The sequence below is a fragment of the Amia ocellicauda genome, chromosome 17 (genome assembly GCF_036373705.1).
Source record: "Amia ocellicauda isolate fAmiCal2 chromosome 17, fAmiCal2.hap1, whole genome shotgun sequence".
NCBI lineage: Eukaryota > Metazoa > Chordata > Actinopteri > Amiiformes > Amiidae > Amia > Amia ocellicauda.
Genome location: NC_089866.1, coordinates 28,407,972 through 28,424,483, shown reverse-complemented (window position 1 = coordinate 28,424,483; position 16,512 = coordinate 28,407,972). Strand labels below are relative to the sequence as shown.

Sequence of the window (16,512 nt, the reverse complement as noted above, 5' to 3'; positions counted from 1 at the left end):
AGCTGAAAAAGTTGAAGCTGAAGTTGAATTCTTCAGGAACTCAGTGGCAACACTAATCCCTGTGTTCTGGAGTATTAAGACTTCATTCGAAATCCCTTAATTAGACTAATTACAGCAAGAGCCTGCCAGTGAAGCATTAAACACACATTTGAGAATACCTCATTTCTGGGAAACCATGTCGTGGAAGACCTATCTACTTAGATTAGGATCGCTTACAAGATCTCAGCAGCCTGAAGGTATCTGGATTCATGTGATTTTACAGATTCAAAATATTTAAAAGATCATGTCCCGAGGGGGGGAAATGGAATGAATGACCTTTACCTGAAGAGGAATCTCCCTATAAGATGCTGAAAAAGAATGCACACACAAATCCCAAGGCACTTTTTTCTGACAAAATTTAAAGCAGTTTTAAAAATCCAAACTCCATCATTTCTTCATGGAATGTGGAGTTAAAAATGATTATTTATTAGTTGGAATATATATATTTCCACCAACATGGTGGAAAAGCATCAAACAAATTGTTAAAAAAAATTGTTAAAACAAACAGGATATTTACAAATCCCAGCTTTATACAAAATGTTTCCATGCTTTAAGCAGTTGATCTGAAACACGGTATCACTAGACTATCCATGAATTACCTTGTGAGATTATCTCATGTTATTGTTTGATGTAAATGGAAAGTACATTTATGGAAAAATAGCAGGAGATCCCCACACTTGGTAATGGAGACCCACAGACAGGAATACAGAATGAAAAACAATTAAAGAAAACATTCAGTGCTTCTTCAAACCATTTATTGACTAAATATCACAGTCCCTTATTAAATAAATACAACATTGACAAGAAAAAAGCTAACCCATGTACAGGTTCCGTACATACATTCATCCCAGGTCAGGAGTGAATAGTGCTCAGTGACAGAGACAATAGAAAAAGCGAGCAAAGATGACAGATGAATCTGACAGCAGTTTTATATGGCAACAAGTCTGGCAGAAATCAAGATACAGTCAATAGTATTCTGAATCATACAGCCATGAAACTGCTGAACTTTAAGGGGTGATCCTGCACAAAGATACATTATCAAACTTGCACTTTTTTGTATTCCTTTTATTGCCACAAACAGGTGATTTTGAATATGTATTTAATTTATAGATGATACATGTATATATTTCATAGATGTGTGTGTGTGCGTGTGTGCGTGTGTGTCTATGTATACTCGGTATTTTGTGAAAGAGAAAGTAATATACCTTAAAATGCAGAACCCCTTACTAACAAACTCAGAAAAATTATGAACGCATTCGAAAAATCTATGGTTCTCCTGAAAAAGTTCCAAAAAGGACACGGAAAGGAAAATTCTAAAAAATAAAATAATGTTCCTTATAACAGCCTTATAATAATTACAATGCAACTGAAACAGGCATTGGGAATTTTAACTGTATACAACATTATTAAGGCCACTGGTCATATAAACACATTTAGTAGGAATTTGGAACAGTCATTTTTGAAACATTAATACTACAAAAATTGGGGAAATCTGCAGTGATTTGGGGGATTGCACAGACAAAGAAATATGTCATTGGTACTTAAAAAGGAACAATTGAACCAGTTTGGTTTCAAAAGCTTTGGAAATGAATAAATACTTAAGAGTATATTTGGAGTAGCTAGCATTCAAAGCCATTTTTTCCATGTATTTTTCAAGATACATTTGCATACGTTCCATTTCTCTCACATTATACAGTGTACAATCACTTATAGCCACTAACACTCTAATGCATGCCAATCAATAGAGATTTGGTCTGAAAAGAAAGATTCCTTTAAATTCTTCCTTGCTTTATCCCAGCCAGTAATACAAGGAGCCAAGAATGAAAACCTCTGGCACAACTGTTTTTTGTTTCTTATCTGTTTCAGGACAAAGTGGCTTTTGCCACTTATCCTTTTGGATAGCAAGCAACATAAAAACTAATTAGATGTGATTCATATCTGTTTGGAAAATATCTGAAAGTTAATGTTATTGTCAATGTTGCAACAAAAGAACAGCAACTAATGAAATTGTCAATGTCAGCGTTCTTTAAAACTAGTCTTTGAGGTCCACCGTGTCTGCTGGTTTGTACTCTGCCTGAGGCCTTAATTAGTAAATTGAATTACATTTTAACTTTTTCCTCAGGCCTTATGGAGCTAATGTTTTAAACCGCTGTAGAAAAGGGTTTTAAATTGCTAGATTGATGCCAAGTTTTATAGTTGAAGAACACAAGCAAGGAGGATCACAGTATAAAACCAGAAGTCTGTGAACATGAGGAGCTTTTGCAAAATCATTGGGAGGAAGGAGTGGGGGTCATAATACATGGGACAAAGCCTTCAGGAATTTGCCCTTTAAAATTATTATTGGAATCCTAGTGATAAAAGATTTTTTTGGTCTCCTTATTTTTCCCAAAAAATGATTCTGATGAATGACTCTGGAAAAACTAAAAAGGAAGTGGTTGGTAACTCTCCTTTTGTCCCATGTGAAGAAAGGTTGGTTTAAGTAAGAATAAGAATAAATTTAAAAATGAATAAGAAACCTAGTAGGTATAGATGTATTCCCAAAATAAATAATCAGTATTATTTTTTACTTTGAGCTGTTTGGTTTCTCGTGTTATTTAGCTGAATAAACAAAGATCAAGTGTTACAGTGTTATTTTGAAGGGACTGAAGAGTGAGCTGCATTATATTGAAGGGATCATTCTTGCATTTTGTTAACCATCTGCTAGAATGGTGGTAATGCAAAGGTGTCTCAGACTTGTGGAACTGACCTGACCTTTTCACAAAATGCCCTGGTGCTAAAATTAGTCTGCCTGGATCAGGTATACAAACAAATGACAGGGAATGAATTTAAAAAAAAAAAAAAAAAAGTGAGGAAACCTACAGATGACACTCAAGTGGACTTCAAAACCAGTTTTATGTCTGCTCTATGGAGGTTCATGTGTCGTGTAGATATGCTCTCCAATTTCCAACAAGGAAAGCAAAATTCATTTTGGTTCCTGGGAAATCATGTTCTGTTTGCTGAATGGGGCTTCTTGTTAATCAAACTCTTGAATTATGTTAAATAAAATTTCCCCCCTTTCACATTAAAAGATTGTTCATTAAAACCTGTGGCATGCAAGTATTTCAAATGGCAAAGGTCTTTGCTCAGAGTTTAACTTGTGTCTAGACAATGCTGGTTCCGATCCAGCCTATTTCAGAATACATTTCAGAGGACGAGTATTTGCTGCAGTAGTACAGGAGCTGTAAAGCTGAACTCACTGGATTGACAATTGGCAATCATAAATTGGGAGGGTACTGCAGTACCACAGCAATGTGACAGCAGTGCGCAGTAGCAGTTAGGGCTCTAGACTCTGGAGTGCGGGATTGTGGGTTCAGTTTGAAACGGAGGTACACTGCTGCTGTACTCTTGAGCAAGGCACTTTACCTAGATTGCACCAGCTGTATAAAAAAAATGTTAAAAAATAAATTAAATTGTAACAATTTTAAGTCACCCTGGATAAGGGCATCTGCTAAGAAATAAATAATTCTCCATAAAATGCATGGCCTGCTATTCTCATTTGCTTATAACAGTTTAAACATATTTCAGCCACACAATCTATATGGCAATGATTTCTGAAACATAATTGTATATGCATTAAAATATTTCAAAACATATTGTCAAAATGTAATCCTATATATTTCTTAATAGCCAGTTTTTGAGAGCCAGCGATGTGTGACCATTTGCTTCCAGCAATTGTGCTAACATAATAAATGATAAATTCAAATTCCTTCAAACTGGACACACAGATTTAAAAAGGTTTCCATTAATTGTATGACTCTGGGTGAGTAAGCAATCAGGCTAAAATGACAAAATGCCAAACTATCCCTTTATTTATCCCTTTTTTACAAAAATACAACTTGAAATAGTCTATTTACTGTATACCAATTGATTGGTGCTCTAATGGACACTAACCAAGCCATTGCAGTCTTATCAAAGATCACACCCTGTATCTCTGGACTCATTCTCATTCCACAAGCCTTCAAAACATCTGCTATGTCCTTGCCTGTCACACTGTTGAGAATATTAATCACAACAAAATGGAGCATGTATTCCAGAGATTTGTCATTGTTTCTCTTCAAAGACCTTTACAATGGAAAACATTCAATTTACAAGATTGATACATTCCAATTCATAATTTCTCTTCTAAAACCACCTTCTAATGATAATATACAGCTCTGGAAAAAATTAAGAGACCACTTAACATTGATTTCTGAACTTGGAGTGGTCTCTTAATTTTTTCCAGGGCTGTAGGTTGACAATGCTAGCATTGTTATACAGGCTGCTGGGTTGCAATGTGGATGTCACTGTACAGCTGCCAAACACAAGAAGAGATGGTAGTAATAGTAAAGCAAGTTAGAGCGTTGCAACCCAGAATTAATTCCATTCCCACACTTCTGGAACTGGTGCCCAGAGGGTCAGACAGATTATTATTTTTCACTGTCTTCACAACCTTTCACTACTCACTAATCCCATTCGGAGGGAGAGAAAGCAATTAGGAAATTAGGAAGTTAGGAGGGTGAAAACTGTCACCTTGTGGATCTCCCTTAAGCACTGTAGATTTGTCCTCCTCTCAGTCACGTACTGGAGGTTGATTACATTATAGATATAGAGACTTGACTGATGAGAAGAAAAAAAAAACATTACTGGTTTAGTGCAGACTTTCCCCTCTGAAAGATATTTCAGTCAACATGTGCCTCAATCATAGACTCCAAGAAATTAAAATAAATAAAGCACAGAGATCTGGTTTCAAGATCTCTTCTTCTGGAGTTTCCCTTGGGAATGTGTTGTTTTATGTACCAGAAATTATGCAATCATTAATATGATAATTATAATAATACATTTGCATTTCTTGATTGGAGTTTACTTTCTATGTGCTATAAAGTCTGGCTTAAAAACATGTCAAATCAAAGGCATATATGTGGTTTCTCACCATATAAATGAAAGAAATGGGACAAGCCTCCTCCACCAGTAATGGATTGTACCAGGGCTCAAGTGCGATGTTTACATTTTTTTGTCTGTAACTGTATGATCTTTTGCGATGTCAGAATCCATATTAAAGTTGTACATCCAAAGCAGTGTTCAACTTTGAGCACATTTCATGGACTGACCAGAGGCCCTTGCTCAATCCCATAGTGCACCACTGTGATTGTACTGGAACCATGAATTAGGGAGAGACCACAAAGACCAACTTATTCTGTTGCTGTACTATGAACGGTTAAATATTACTCTGACCATCTTTCAGCATCTGATCTTTGTCTTTTGGTCTTAGGTAATCACCCCAATACTTTTGGTGGTACAGTTTAAAATTATTTGATTTATAGATAGAATAAATAAATAAAAGCAACACAGTGTAATGACCTAGTATACATAAATATATACATTATTTTAAAATATATATATCTATATATATATAAAATATATTTTTGTAAAATAGAATAGATCGCAGATACAGTATTGTGAGTCAAAAGTGCTATTCCCTTTCAGTATTAACTAACTCAGCCCACTGAGCAGCATAGGAGACTTGGTTGCCAGGTTTGTGTGCTTAGCTCCAGTCAGTTTTCTATAATGTTCAGATACATTTACAGGTATAATTTCAGCAGACTGAGGGACAATAAGAGGTCCTCAATTAGTAGCTGAAGATAACTGGTTCAACAATGCAATTAAGAGTGGAACGGAAAAGTGTAAATGTAAAAGCATTAACTGTCAATAACTAAATATGTCTAAATAGAGGGACCCCCCTGTTAACAGTATTCAAAAATATCTACCTTTTCGGTCATGTAAACATGTTTACGAAAACAAATTTTGATAATGACGTTATCCAAAGTGTCCTACATTTTTGGGAAAAGATATATCCGTAAGTAGTGGAATTCTATCAGAACTTCAATTAGATTGGTACGTAAACAATGAAAAACAGCCTCTGCGGACAACCAATTTCCTGACCATCCTTAATAGATCAGTGTGCAGAATGCTGGTGGGAAGAATGTGAAGAGGTGGCTAGGGGGAGCTCAATCACATGATACATCACAGTTTGGTGGAGAAAACTTAACAGAAAAGTCAGATCCACTACATGAATGCTTAACCCCAGCCCTCCATTCTGTCAACTGGCAATGATGTCCAGCCTGGACTGACTTTCAGCCACTGAACACAGACTTTCCACATTCACTGAAACACTTCAGGACCAAGTTTAAACAAAGGACACTGGAATTAAACGAGTTGCCCGTAAGTTGGTGTGAGCAACAGCAGAAGGTACACAAAAGCCAAACAAAAACCAAACAAAGAAACCAACCCAAGAAAAAAACAACTACAGCGCGGGCTGGAGTTTCCAATGACCTGAAAGCTGTTGTGTAATAACATACATACGTCAAGCACGACAGCAATCCCTTGGTTTGCACTCTTGTGAAAGCTCAGTGGGGACAGTGCATAAGCCCAACTGGAAACACACCACTCGGCTTGAAAAGGGAGGGTATGGGGCAGGGTGGGGAGTGCTATTGGGAATCCACACCCATCATCTGTTGCTGTGCTTCGCGGTTGGCGCTGGCTGGGGGGCATCCTGTGGGTCAGGCTGCACTGCTTGGACTGTTTCCACCAGGCTCCCGCTGGGCAGCACCACATAGCGGGCGCTCAAGTCACAGGTCTTGGGCACCCGCTGATTCTCCTTGCTGTGCCAGATCCCATAGCCAAAATAGACCAAGAGCCCTGTAGACACACAAAACAGGTGGAGGTGGGTCGGGGAATGCAGAACTCAACATCTGTGAATGCCAACACTGATCCTGAGGTAGCCCTATGTCTGTTGGCTTTTGTTCCATCTAAATTGTACAGTTAAATAGATATTTTGCTTAAATTAGGAGTTTTAAGTGTTGTCGGCTCCTAGGTACAGTGAGGGAAAAAAGTATTTGATCCCCTGATGACTTTGTACGTTTGCCCACTGACAAAGAAATGATCAGTCTATAATTTAATGGTAGGTGTATTTTAACAGTGAGAGACAGAATAACCAGAATAATCCAGAAAAACACATTTCAAAAAAGTTATAAATTGATTTGCATGTTAATGAGGGAAATAAGTATTTGATCCCCCATCAATCAGCAAGATTTCTGGCTCCCAGGTGTCTTTTATACAGGTAATGAGCTGAGATTAGGAGCACTCTCTTAAAGGGAGTGCTCCTAATCTCAGCTCGTTACCTGTATAAAAGACACCTGACCACAGAAGCAATCAATCAATCAGATTCCAAACTCTCCACTATGGCCAAGACCAAAGAGCTGTCCAAGGATGTCAGGGACAAGATGGTAGACCTACACAAGGCTGGAATGGGCTACAAGACCATTGCCAAGCAGCTTGGTGAGAAGGTGACAAAAGTTGGTGCGATTATTCGCAAATCGAAGAAATACAAAATAACTGTCAGTCTCCCTCGGTCTGAGGCTCCATGCAAGATCTCACCTCGTGGAGTTCCAATGATCATGAGAACGGTGAGGAATCAGCCCAGAACTACACGGGAGGATCTTGTTAATGATCTCAAGGCAGCTGGGACCATAGTCACCAAGAAAACAATTGGTAACACACTACGCAGTGAAGGACTGAAATCCTGCAGCGCCCGCAAGGTCCCCCTGCTTAAGAAAGCACATGCACAGGCCCGTCTGAAGTTTGCCAATGAACATCTGAATGATTCAGAGAAGAACTGAGTGAAAGTGTTGTGGTCAGATGGGACCAAAATCGAGCTCTTTCGCATCAACTCAACTCGCCGTGTTTGGAGGAGGAAGAATGACCCCAAGAACACCATCCCCACCGTCAAACATGGAGGTGGAAACATTATGCTTTGGGGGTGTTTTTCTGCTAAGGGGACAGGACAACTGCACCGCATCAAAGGGACGATGGACGGCGCCATGTACCGTCAAATCTTGGGTGAGAACCTCCTTCCCTCAGCCAGGGAATTGAAAATGGGTCGTGGATGGATATTCCAGCATGACAATGACCCAAAACACACAGCCAAGGCAACAATGGAGTGGGTCAAGAAGAAGCACATTAAGGTCCTGGAGTGGCCTAGCCAGTCTCCAGACCTTAATCCCATAGAAAATCTGTGGAGGGAGCTGAAGGTTCGAGTTGCCAAACATCAGCCTCGAAACTTTAATGACTTGGAGAGGATCTGCAAAGAGGAGTGGGACAAAATCCCTCCTGAGATGTGTGCAAACCTGGTGGTCAACTACAAGAAACGTCTGACCTCTGTGATTGCCAACAAGGGTTTTGCCACCAAGTACTAAGTCGAAGGGGTCAAATACTTATTTCCCTCATTAACATGCAAATCAATTTATAACTTTTTTGAAATGCGTTTTTCTGGATTTTTTTGTTGTTATTCTGTCTCACTGTTAAAATACACCTACCATTAAAATTATAGACTGATCATTTCTTTGTCAGTGGGCAAACGTACAAAATCAGCAGGGGATCAAATACTTTTTTCCCTCACTGTAGTTGGTAATTATTAATAGTAATAAAAGACTAATCCCGTAGGTTTCAGTCCTCTGTACAATATCCTGCAAAACATCATCCGTGAAACAAATCAGTCTGCTGTGCAATAGGAATCTTATTTCCATTGCATCCCTCCCAGTGGAACTGCAAACCTGCAGCTGCCCCGGTAGGCAGAAGGGGATGATCATTATCGATGAGCCGAGAGGGACCCGGCTGATTTAACCCTCCCTAGCCCGGCACTAACCAATTGTGCACCACTGCTGTGCACTTCTACAATCAGGATTACGATTACTTTTAAATACCTTTTTAACAATTCTGGTCAGTTCACCAGAAAACAGTCAGATAACCTTTTTCTGCAAAGGACACAAACAACTTAGAACTGCCTGCCAACATCTTGTGGTAGGGTAACCTCTCTCTAACAGGCCTGTTTAAGGGCTTTGTTGATCATGACAGCTATAAAGAGATTAACACAGGAGAACAGATTAGCACAATCCTCTTTGCCGTCAGTGGACACCACAGCCTATTAAACTCTGCGTCTGACACACACACACTTGCATTAAGATCAGAACTGACTAATTTTTTGACAAGTTTTGATAACTTGGTAAATGCAGCAAATTAGTTTACATTTTATGTTGAAAATGTAAATTGTTTCACACTATCAAAATGTCTTACTTGTAAAAATCATACTGCCACAATACTTTAGGCACAGTAACACAATAAAGGAGTATTAGGATGAATGTGCAGTTAATTCCTCTTTAGGGGATCATTTTATAATAATATCCAATTGAAGTCCTTGCTTTAGAACAACAGTAATGGGAATGTGTTTTACTACAACAGGGAGACTGCATTTTAAATGGCTGCATGGACTAAAGGTACCTAACACAATGGTGGTTTAATCTGTGTAATGGGATAAGGTCAGTGTTTGGCTGTGCATAATTAGGGTAAATCCCAGCTCCAGCCCCACTGGCTTGTTGTACAGAGTCCCAAGCAGTTTGTTTAGGATGTAGAGCACTGATCATTTGTATTATTTTAAAGGGAGTGTCTATTTGTTAAACTGCTTGGAGTACATAAAGTCAGCACAGCCATTTCACTGTATCTACCCTGGAAGGTGACAATACACATCCTAATGCCTGTGAGCATTAAAGAGTTGGAATCTGAAAAATATAGCCTTATACCTCATTGCACTGCTTTCCTTTCTTCTGACAAGTTATAAGCAGGATGGCTAATTAAAAGGAGGTAGATTTAAATGTAATTAAAAAAAATGTTGGGGGTAGATTTGAATGTAATAAAATATTATCCTTGTAAAAAGAAGCATTTCTCTGCACCCATTATCTAATATCGCATTGCTTGATCATTTACCCTCTCTGCCATGAGGGGTTGACACTCCTGCAATTTACATATACAATACATTTTTAGACATTTTGGATAAAGTCATAATTTCCCCCTTGTGCTGATGTATCACAACTATTAACAGAAAGACTTTTCCACAAAAATATTAAAAAACATGAAAATTATATTAGTGGTAGCTTTAGGAGTGATACCATTTAATTAAAAGGAAAACATAAATAGCTAATTATTTAGAAGCTGCCTTATTTAAGAAAGAAAATCCCAAACGGGAACTTTTTGAAATTTTGAAACAAAAGTGATTATTTTGAACTGCACACCTCAGGCCTTCCAGTAGTGGGTTTGACCTAGTATCTCCTACAGCAGCAGGGGAAACAGATTATTTCCAGTGAAAACGCATATTTCTAGCAGGTGCACAAATCAAAAGTTGTGCATCCTCACCAGTTTCAATTACAAAGCTCCACTGAATAGATCTCTTTGATTGACAAGCACCAGACATCACGTCTAATTTGCCTTTATAATATCGGGTGATATGCAATTTTTCACCTGATGTGTCTCATAGTGATATGTGGAAACCAAGATATGTTTGAGTCAAAATCTGCCTGATTTCATGGATTTCATGAAGATTTTTTGTTAAGTTTTTTGACATCGAAATTATTCAGAATTGTGCATTGCAGGGTCTCCAATTTTCAAAACTATGGAGCCCCCTCCATAAATTCCTGGATACGCCACTGATCATAGTTATCAGGTATCAAAGTTGGGTTTCAGAAAATAAATTCTATTGAAAGGCAATATTATTTTGTGGTAATTTCCACCCTATCAGTCTAATGTAACCACATATAGATGTCATCAGAGACTGTACACAGACAGCAGCCAAGGACAATGAATGAATGTAGAAGGCATGAATGCAGACTGAAATATTGAAAGACACTTGACTTGACATTAGATTTCTTATTTATGAGTTAGAAAAAATGCTCAGTGACATTCAGTATGATGCATCACACTGCTTATTTCTTTAGATCCCAGCTATTTGCTATATGAAGCTCAAATCCTCTTTGAACGAGAACTTTTCAATTGTGAAAAAATATGTATGAATTGGGTTTCGTAGTACTGCACCTTTATTGGATTACTGATGTAAACGTATTTTGTTAGCCAGCTTACAGAATACGTCAACCACTCAGAGAAAGCAAAGAATATACCTATGAGTTTTGAGATGGTTTAAGAGTGGAGGGTATGAAAAACATTGAAGGAGACTGCAATGACCTCTTGTTGCTATGATGTTAACTGGTAAGCGCTGCGAAGACAGAGTCCATGGTTTCTGATGCTTCAAAAACGATACAGGCTTGAGAGAACGAGTTCTCAGTGAATTATAAATCTCAAAGTTTTTATTCTACTTTTTTCTCATTATGTGTGGTGTGATAAAAAGCCAATTACCAGAAAAGTTGGACTATGAATTATGTCCTTGTTTCCATGGTTTAAAAGGACAAAGACTGCTGTACTAAAAACAAACCACTGCTGTTCCTGGAATGAAAAAGATCCCCAAAAAATAAAACTTTAAATTGTCCCTAACCTATGCAGCCTAACCTACTTTTAAAGTAATCCAGACACTGAATATATAGAAAATATGTTCACAAGATCACTAGAATTATCCTGACAGCTATTAGGGATCGAATGTACATTAATCTAAAACCATGTATTGACATGGAAAAGATTTCTGATTGGGTTTTCCTGTTTATAGCTCAAGAGAACTTGTTTCTGTGCACTCTACTAAACTGGCCCTGTGGGTCCAACATTCTGCTGCACTGGCGCCTTACCTGCTACCAGCCAGACGGAGAATCGTATCCAGGTCATGGGACTGAGCTTTAACATGAGGAACACATTGAGGAAGATGCTGATTGCTGGGATTAAGGGCACTAGAGGGACCTGAAGAGAAACAGGGATAAAAGAGCATTAGAACATGGTAGACCGAGCCTGGGCTCAGCCTTCCACTACCCATCCCGAGAACTGGTTTCAGTTGCTATACTGAAATCCTTAACACTTTATCCTTTTGAGATGTTAGCCTTAAAGCCTGAAGTGGAGGGCCGTGGGTTTCTCATCTCCCCAATGGAAATCTTACTAGCAAGAAAGGAGACACTATCTGGCATTGATTCTGTTGATGCATTCCTATGTTTCTTTGCACAGAAATACAATGCACACAATATTCTCCAAAAACTGTGAAGAGCTCTCCATGATGTTGAATGTTGGATCAATTTTAATTTCACAGAAGACCTGAACCCCAACATTAGCTATTGAAAAGTAGACACTAGGGCAACAAAATATGCATTTTTTCTACAAATGCCTGGTAGATCACAACCCCAGCATTTCACTACACGAAAATGAAAATGAGGTAACACTTTATATTACGCCATCATTACTAAATGACTGGTAAAAATAGTTAGAACAATTAGGAACCATTGATAGTTCCATTTATAAAACATTAATAAGCCTTTATAAGATACATTGTTTCATTTATTATAAAGATTTGATACAAAAATTGTGTTTTGGCAGCTCCCAAAACACTATTTTATTTTTTGGGGTTAAATGATTAATCATATCATATAAAGGTTTATTGATAATTTATAAATGTAATTAGTGGATCCGAACTGTTTTATAAACTATTTACCAATAATTTATGAATGAATCAAATAATATAAAGTTTTAACAAAATAGCTTTTTGGCCTCAACACTAAGCGCTACATTTTGTGCCAACCTAACACCGCACATTATCCTGAGAACACCATCCCTACCGTGAAGCATGGTGGTGGCAGCATCATTAAAAACACCATTTTATGTTCACTAAAATATTTTTAATAAAATGTCTATGTAATTAAAATATCATACACCAAAATAGGTTTTGTTATTGTTGTTTGTGGATTTTGACGTATGCATGCATAAATAATGAAAGGGCTAGCTTTCTTGAAAATTACATGTTATCTGTGTTACTCTATTTTGATTTGTAACAAGTGCAGAATAACTAAATGGTAGTAGATATACATTTTGTGTGTAGAAATAATGGAGTTACATTTGTTAAAAAAGAAAAACACTGTGCTAGTGCAGGGGGAAATGTGTAGGAAACAGCTCAACAAATACAATGCTGGTTGGGTTCTGAATTGCTCATTTACCATGAAAACAAGGAAACACAGCAGGTGATTGAAACAAAGCCCCGGGTGCATTTTTGGACAACATAAATCTCTGATATTTGTTCAGTGAATGTCTGCTAGGTAAACTTCAGGAAAGTAATTATCATGTTTACTGTACTTAAAGTATTTAGTAACTGAAATCTGTTGTTAAACTGATTGCAATGGATTAGCCACTGTTTTTCAGGTTTTACTAGCTGCTGGCTCGTATTTATACAGGATGCTTATACAACTTGTTGAACTATTCACCTACTAACTGCATAAAACTGTGTACTGTGGAGCGATTGGCATTTTACACACTGAAAGTATTGGTATTTTAACAGACAATCTAACTTCCTAAGCACCCTATAAGTCAGGTTATTTCAAACTTGTTGCCTGAGTTATTCTCATTTGATATTGGGGGATACAAAACATATATACGTATGCGTGTATATTGGCTTTTCAACTTCATAGGCTCAATTTGTAACAGGCTTGTATGGTACTACTGTACAATAAAAGTTTGATTCCCAAATCTGAAGTAGCAACTTGAAATTAATAGAATCATAAAATAAATCCACATGATTTAACCACAGCAGAAGCTTTTGAAAAATGTAATCGGTTCCCCAAATCTGCTGATCCTTAGCTAGAAGCCTGAAACAAATATAATCCTAAAGTAAACCCATAGGATTGTAAACTGAGTAGCTTCTAAAGACTGCAGTCAGATCCCTACCTGGAATGTCTTGGTCTTCTGTTGCTGTTCATGGACCCAGATTAAGGCCATGCTAATCATGAACCCCATGGCAAAGAAGCTGACCAGTAGAGAGAAGCTCCAGACTGGTAACTCTAGGTGGTTGTGCCCAAAGATCAGCACAGCACACAGGCAGATCGTGCAGACCATCAGAGCCAGGACTGAGAACGACACCACCTCTCCGGGCTCACAGTTGCTCAGGAACTTCAGGTAAGGCTCAAAGTTGGCCTTCAGCTGCCCGGGCTCCCGACGCTCCTTGGCTTTCTTCTGCATCTCCACCAGCTGTAGCTTGTCAGAGAAGGATTCGTATTCCTTTAGCTCGCCGCTGTCCTGGGTAGATGGCTGGGGCTCCACTGTGGAGGGCTCTACGTTCGAGTTGGTGGTGGAGGTGGAAGTGGTAGAGCTGGATTTCTCGGGCTGAAACCTCAGCACGATCACACTAGCCGCAACGAAGGTGTAGGCCAGAAGGGTGCCAATGGACAGGAACTGCACCAGCGCTTCCAGGTCAAAGATGAGTGCCATCAGGGCCATGAGGGTCCCGAACACCATGATGGCAATGACTGGCACCTTGGTCACAGGGTTAATCCGGGAGAAGATCTGGAAGAAGAGGCCATCTTCCGCCATGGCATAGATGATGCGCGGGAGAGAGAAGAGGTTACTGAGGAGCACTGTGTTCATGGCTGGAGAAAAGGAAGAGGGACACGAAAAGGCAATGTGAGCACTGACTGCTCTTAGGGGTAAGGCCCTGCAAAATTCAAACAAGCACCAGGTTTATGGTCATAAACCTCAAGCAGTGAACTGAGCCATTTTAATCAAGATGATCTAAACTAAAATGAAAGCCACATAACACCTAAAGCAAAATATACAATATCCTATTAAAACAAAGTCTGGGGTATTATTTCCTTTCTTACATAAAGCTTATTTCCCTTACTCTGTTAATAATTTAATAAGCCTCCTTCTTATGTTTTGGGGAGATATTAAAGACAATTCTTAATCAACTCATTACTGAGGGATATTTAGCAATGAAGAATGTAGCGGTTTTCATTTTTGCCTCTTTGATCTGATTTCCTGAACTTGATTGGCTTGATACGTGAAGTGACTACCAGGTGGCAATTCACCCTTGAATATTGCATGGTTTTAAAATGAGGTAGGATGTGTCCAGGAAATTACTAAACAACATCCATAAAGAAAAACAAAAGAAAAAAACACACAAACACACAAAAATTAATAATATCACTATTCCTTTTCACTTGTTACTGCAGAAGTGTAAAATATATTTTCAACAATGTGTCAGCTCCAATTAAAAAGATAATAATCAACACAAATGCATTAATTGTAAGTCATGTTCAATTGCTTGTACCTCTTCAAAACTCATTGGACGGCACTTCACAGTGCAGATGGACAATGACCCGAAGCATAATGCGAAAGCAACGCAATACTTTTTTAAGGCGAAGAAGTGCAATGTTCTGCAATAGCCAAGTCTATCACCTGACCTGAATCCAATTGAGCATGCATTTCACTTCCTGAAGGCAAAACTGAAGGCAAAATGCCCCAAGAACAAGCAGGAACTAAAGACAGCTGCAAGTGCAGGCCTGGCAGAGCATCACCAGTTTGTCCAAATACTTTTGGGCCCCTAAAACTGGGGGGACCACATATAAAAATGGGTGTAATTCCTACACCGTTCACACAACTTGGATGTAACTACCCTCAAATTAAAGATGAAAGTCTACACTTAAAGCATCATATTGTTTCCTTTCAAATCCACTGTGGTGGTGTACAAGGCCAAAATGATGAAAATTGTGTCACTGTCCAAATATTTATGAACCTAACTGTACATTCGTTTGTTCATAAAGATCAGCGCAGACGAGTGGGATGATTCAAGTGATGTAAGTGTTGGAATGCACTGCAATCCATGTGATTTTCTTTTCACTCTTTAAATATGGGATTGTTTACTTGCACAAACAATCTCCACTACACATTAATCTCCTCTGTTGTTGTAAAGGAGAAAATAATAACTCTGTCTTCACGGTTTGTCCAACTGCTTTGGACGAAGCAACAAATATTCTCTACAGAAACTATAATTGCTATCAAGGAGTAAGACTATGAAATTCTTATACTCGGTTGAATTGATAACACTTATCGAGGTGCCACTTGATTGTTTCCTTTCAAATCCATTGTGGTGACGTACAGAGCCAAAATGATGACAATTGTGTCACTGTCCAAATATTTATGGACCTAACTGTATGTTTAGTGTTTAGGAAAGGTAAAGTGTAACTCTTATTCCAATACAATCTGTACGAAGTAATTTGTTTGGTTTTTTGTATAACAGGGGTCATTTCAAAATGAATGCAGTCCAAAAACTCCAGCCTTATGCTGTTTTTAGTGGATACTCATATAAATGATAGTGACGTAGCTGCCTCTTCTTTCAGAATTTTGGCAACCCATTTCACAAAAAACATTTTCCACTTGTGTATCTCCAACTACATTTTTGGAGACCCCAATCAGCTCCTAATGTAGCTCTTTGTAATACTGATGTGACACACAGATAGCTTTTTATTTTGAGAAAAAAAAATGCTTTAGTAAAAGTAAAAGTGTTTATTTTGGCGTATATCTATATATTTCTCAACTTGTGTATTTTATTTATATAGGAGTACAGTGCTAATGCCATATCAGAGTTCTCTTCTACAGAAGATGCATGACTGTTTACGTCTCCATAGAACAAGTGGCTAACTTTAAATATTATGGTAAATA

General features: G+C 38.2%; 1 protein-coding gene across 1 annotated transcript in view; it reads right to left on the bottom strand.

Moving 5' to 3' along the window:
• Window positions 1–777: 777 nt before the first annotated feature.
• Window positions 778–16,512, bottom strand: part of slc7a4 (solute carrier family 7 member 4) — a 32,817-nt gene continuing 17,082 nt past the window's right edge. Inside the window, exons 3-5 of the mRNA XM_066689365.1 lie at window positions 13,744–14,441; window positions 11,673–11,781; window positions 778–6,753 (exon numbers count right to left, since the gene is read on the bottom strand). Coding sequence (XP_066545462.1) covers window positions 6,563–6,753; window positions 11,673–11,781; window positions 13,744–14,441 — 998 coding nt within the window. The 3' untranslated portion in view covers window positions 778–6,562. The remainder of the gene's footprint in view (window positions 6,754–11,672; window positions 11,782–13,743; window positions 14,442–16,512) is intronic.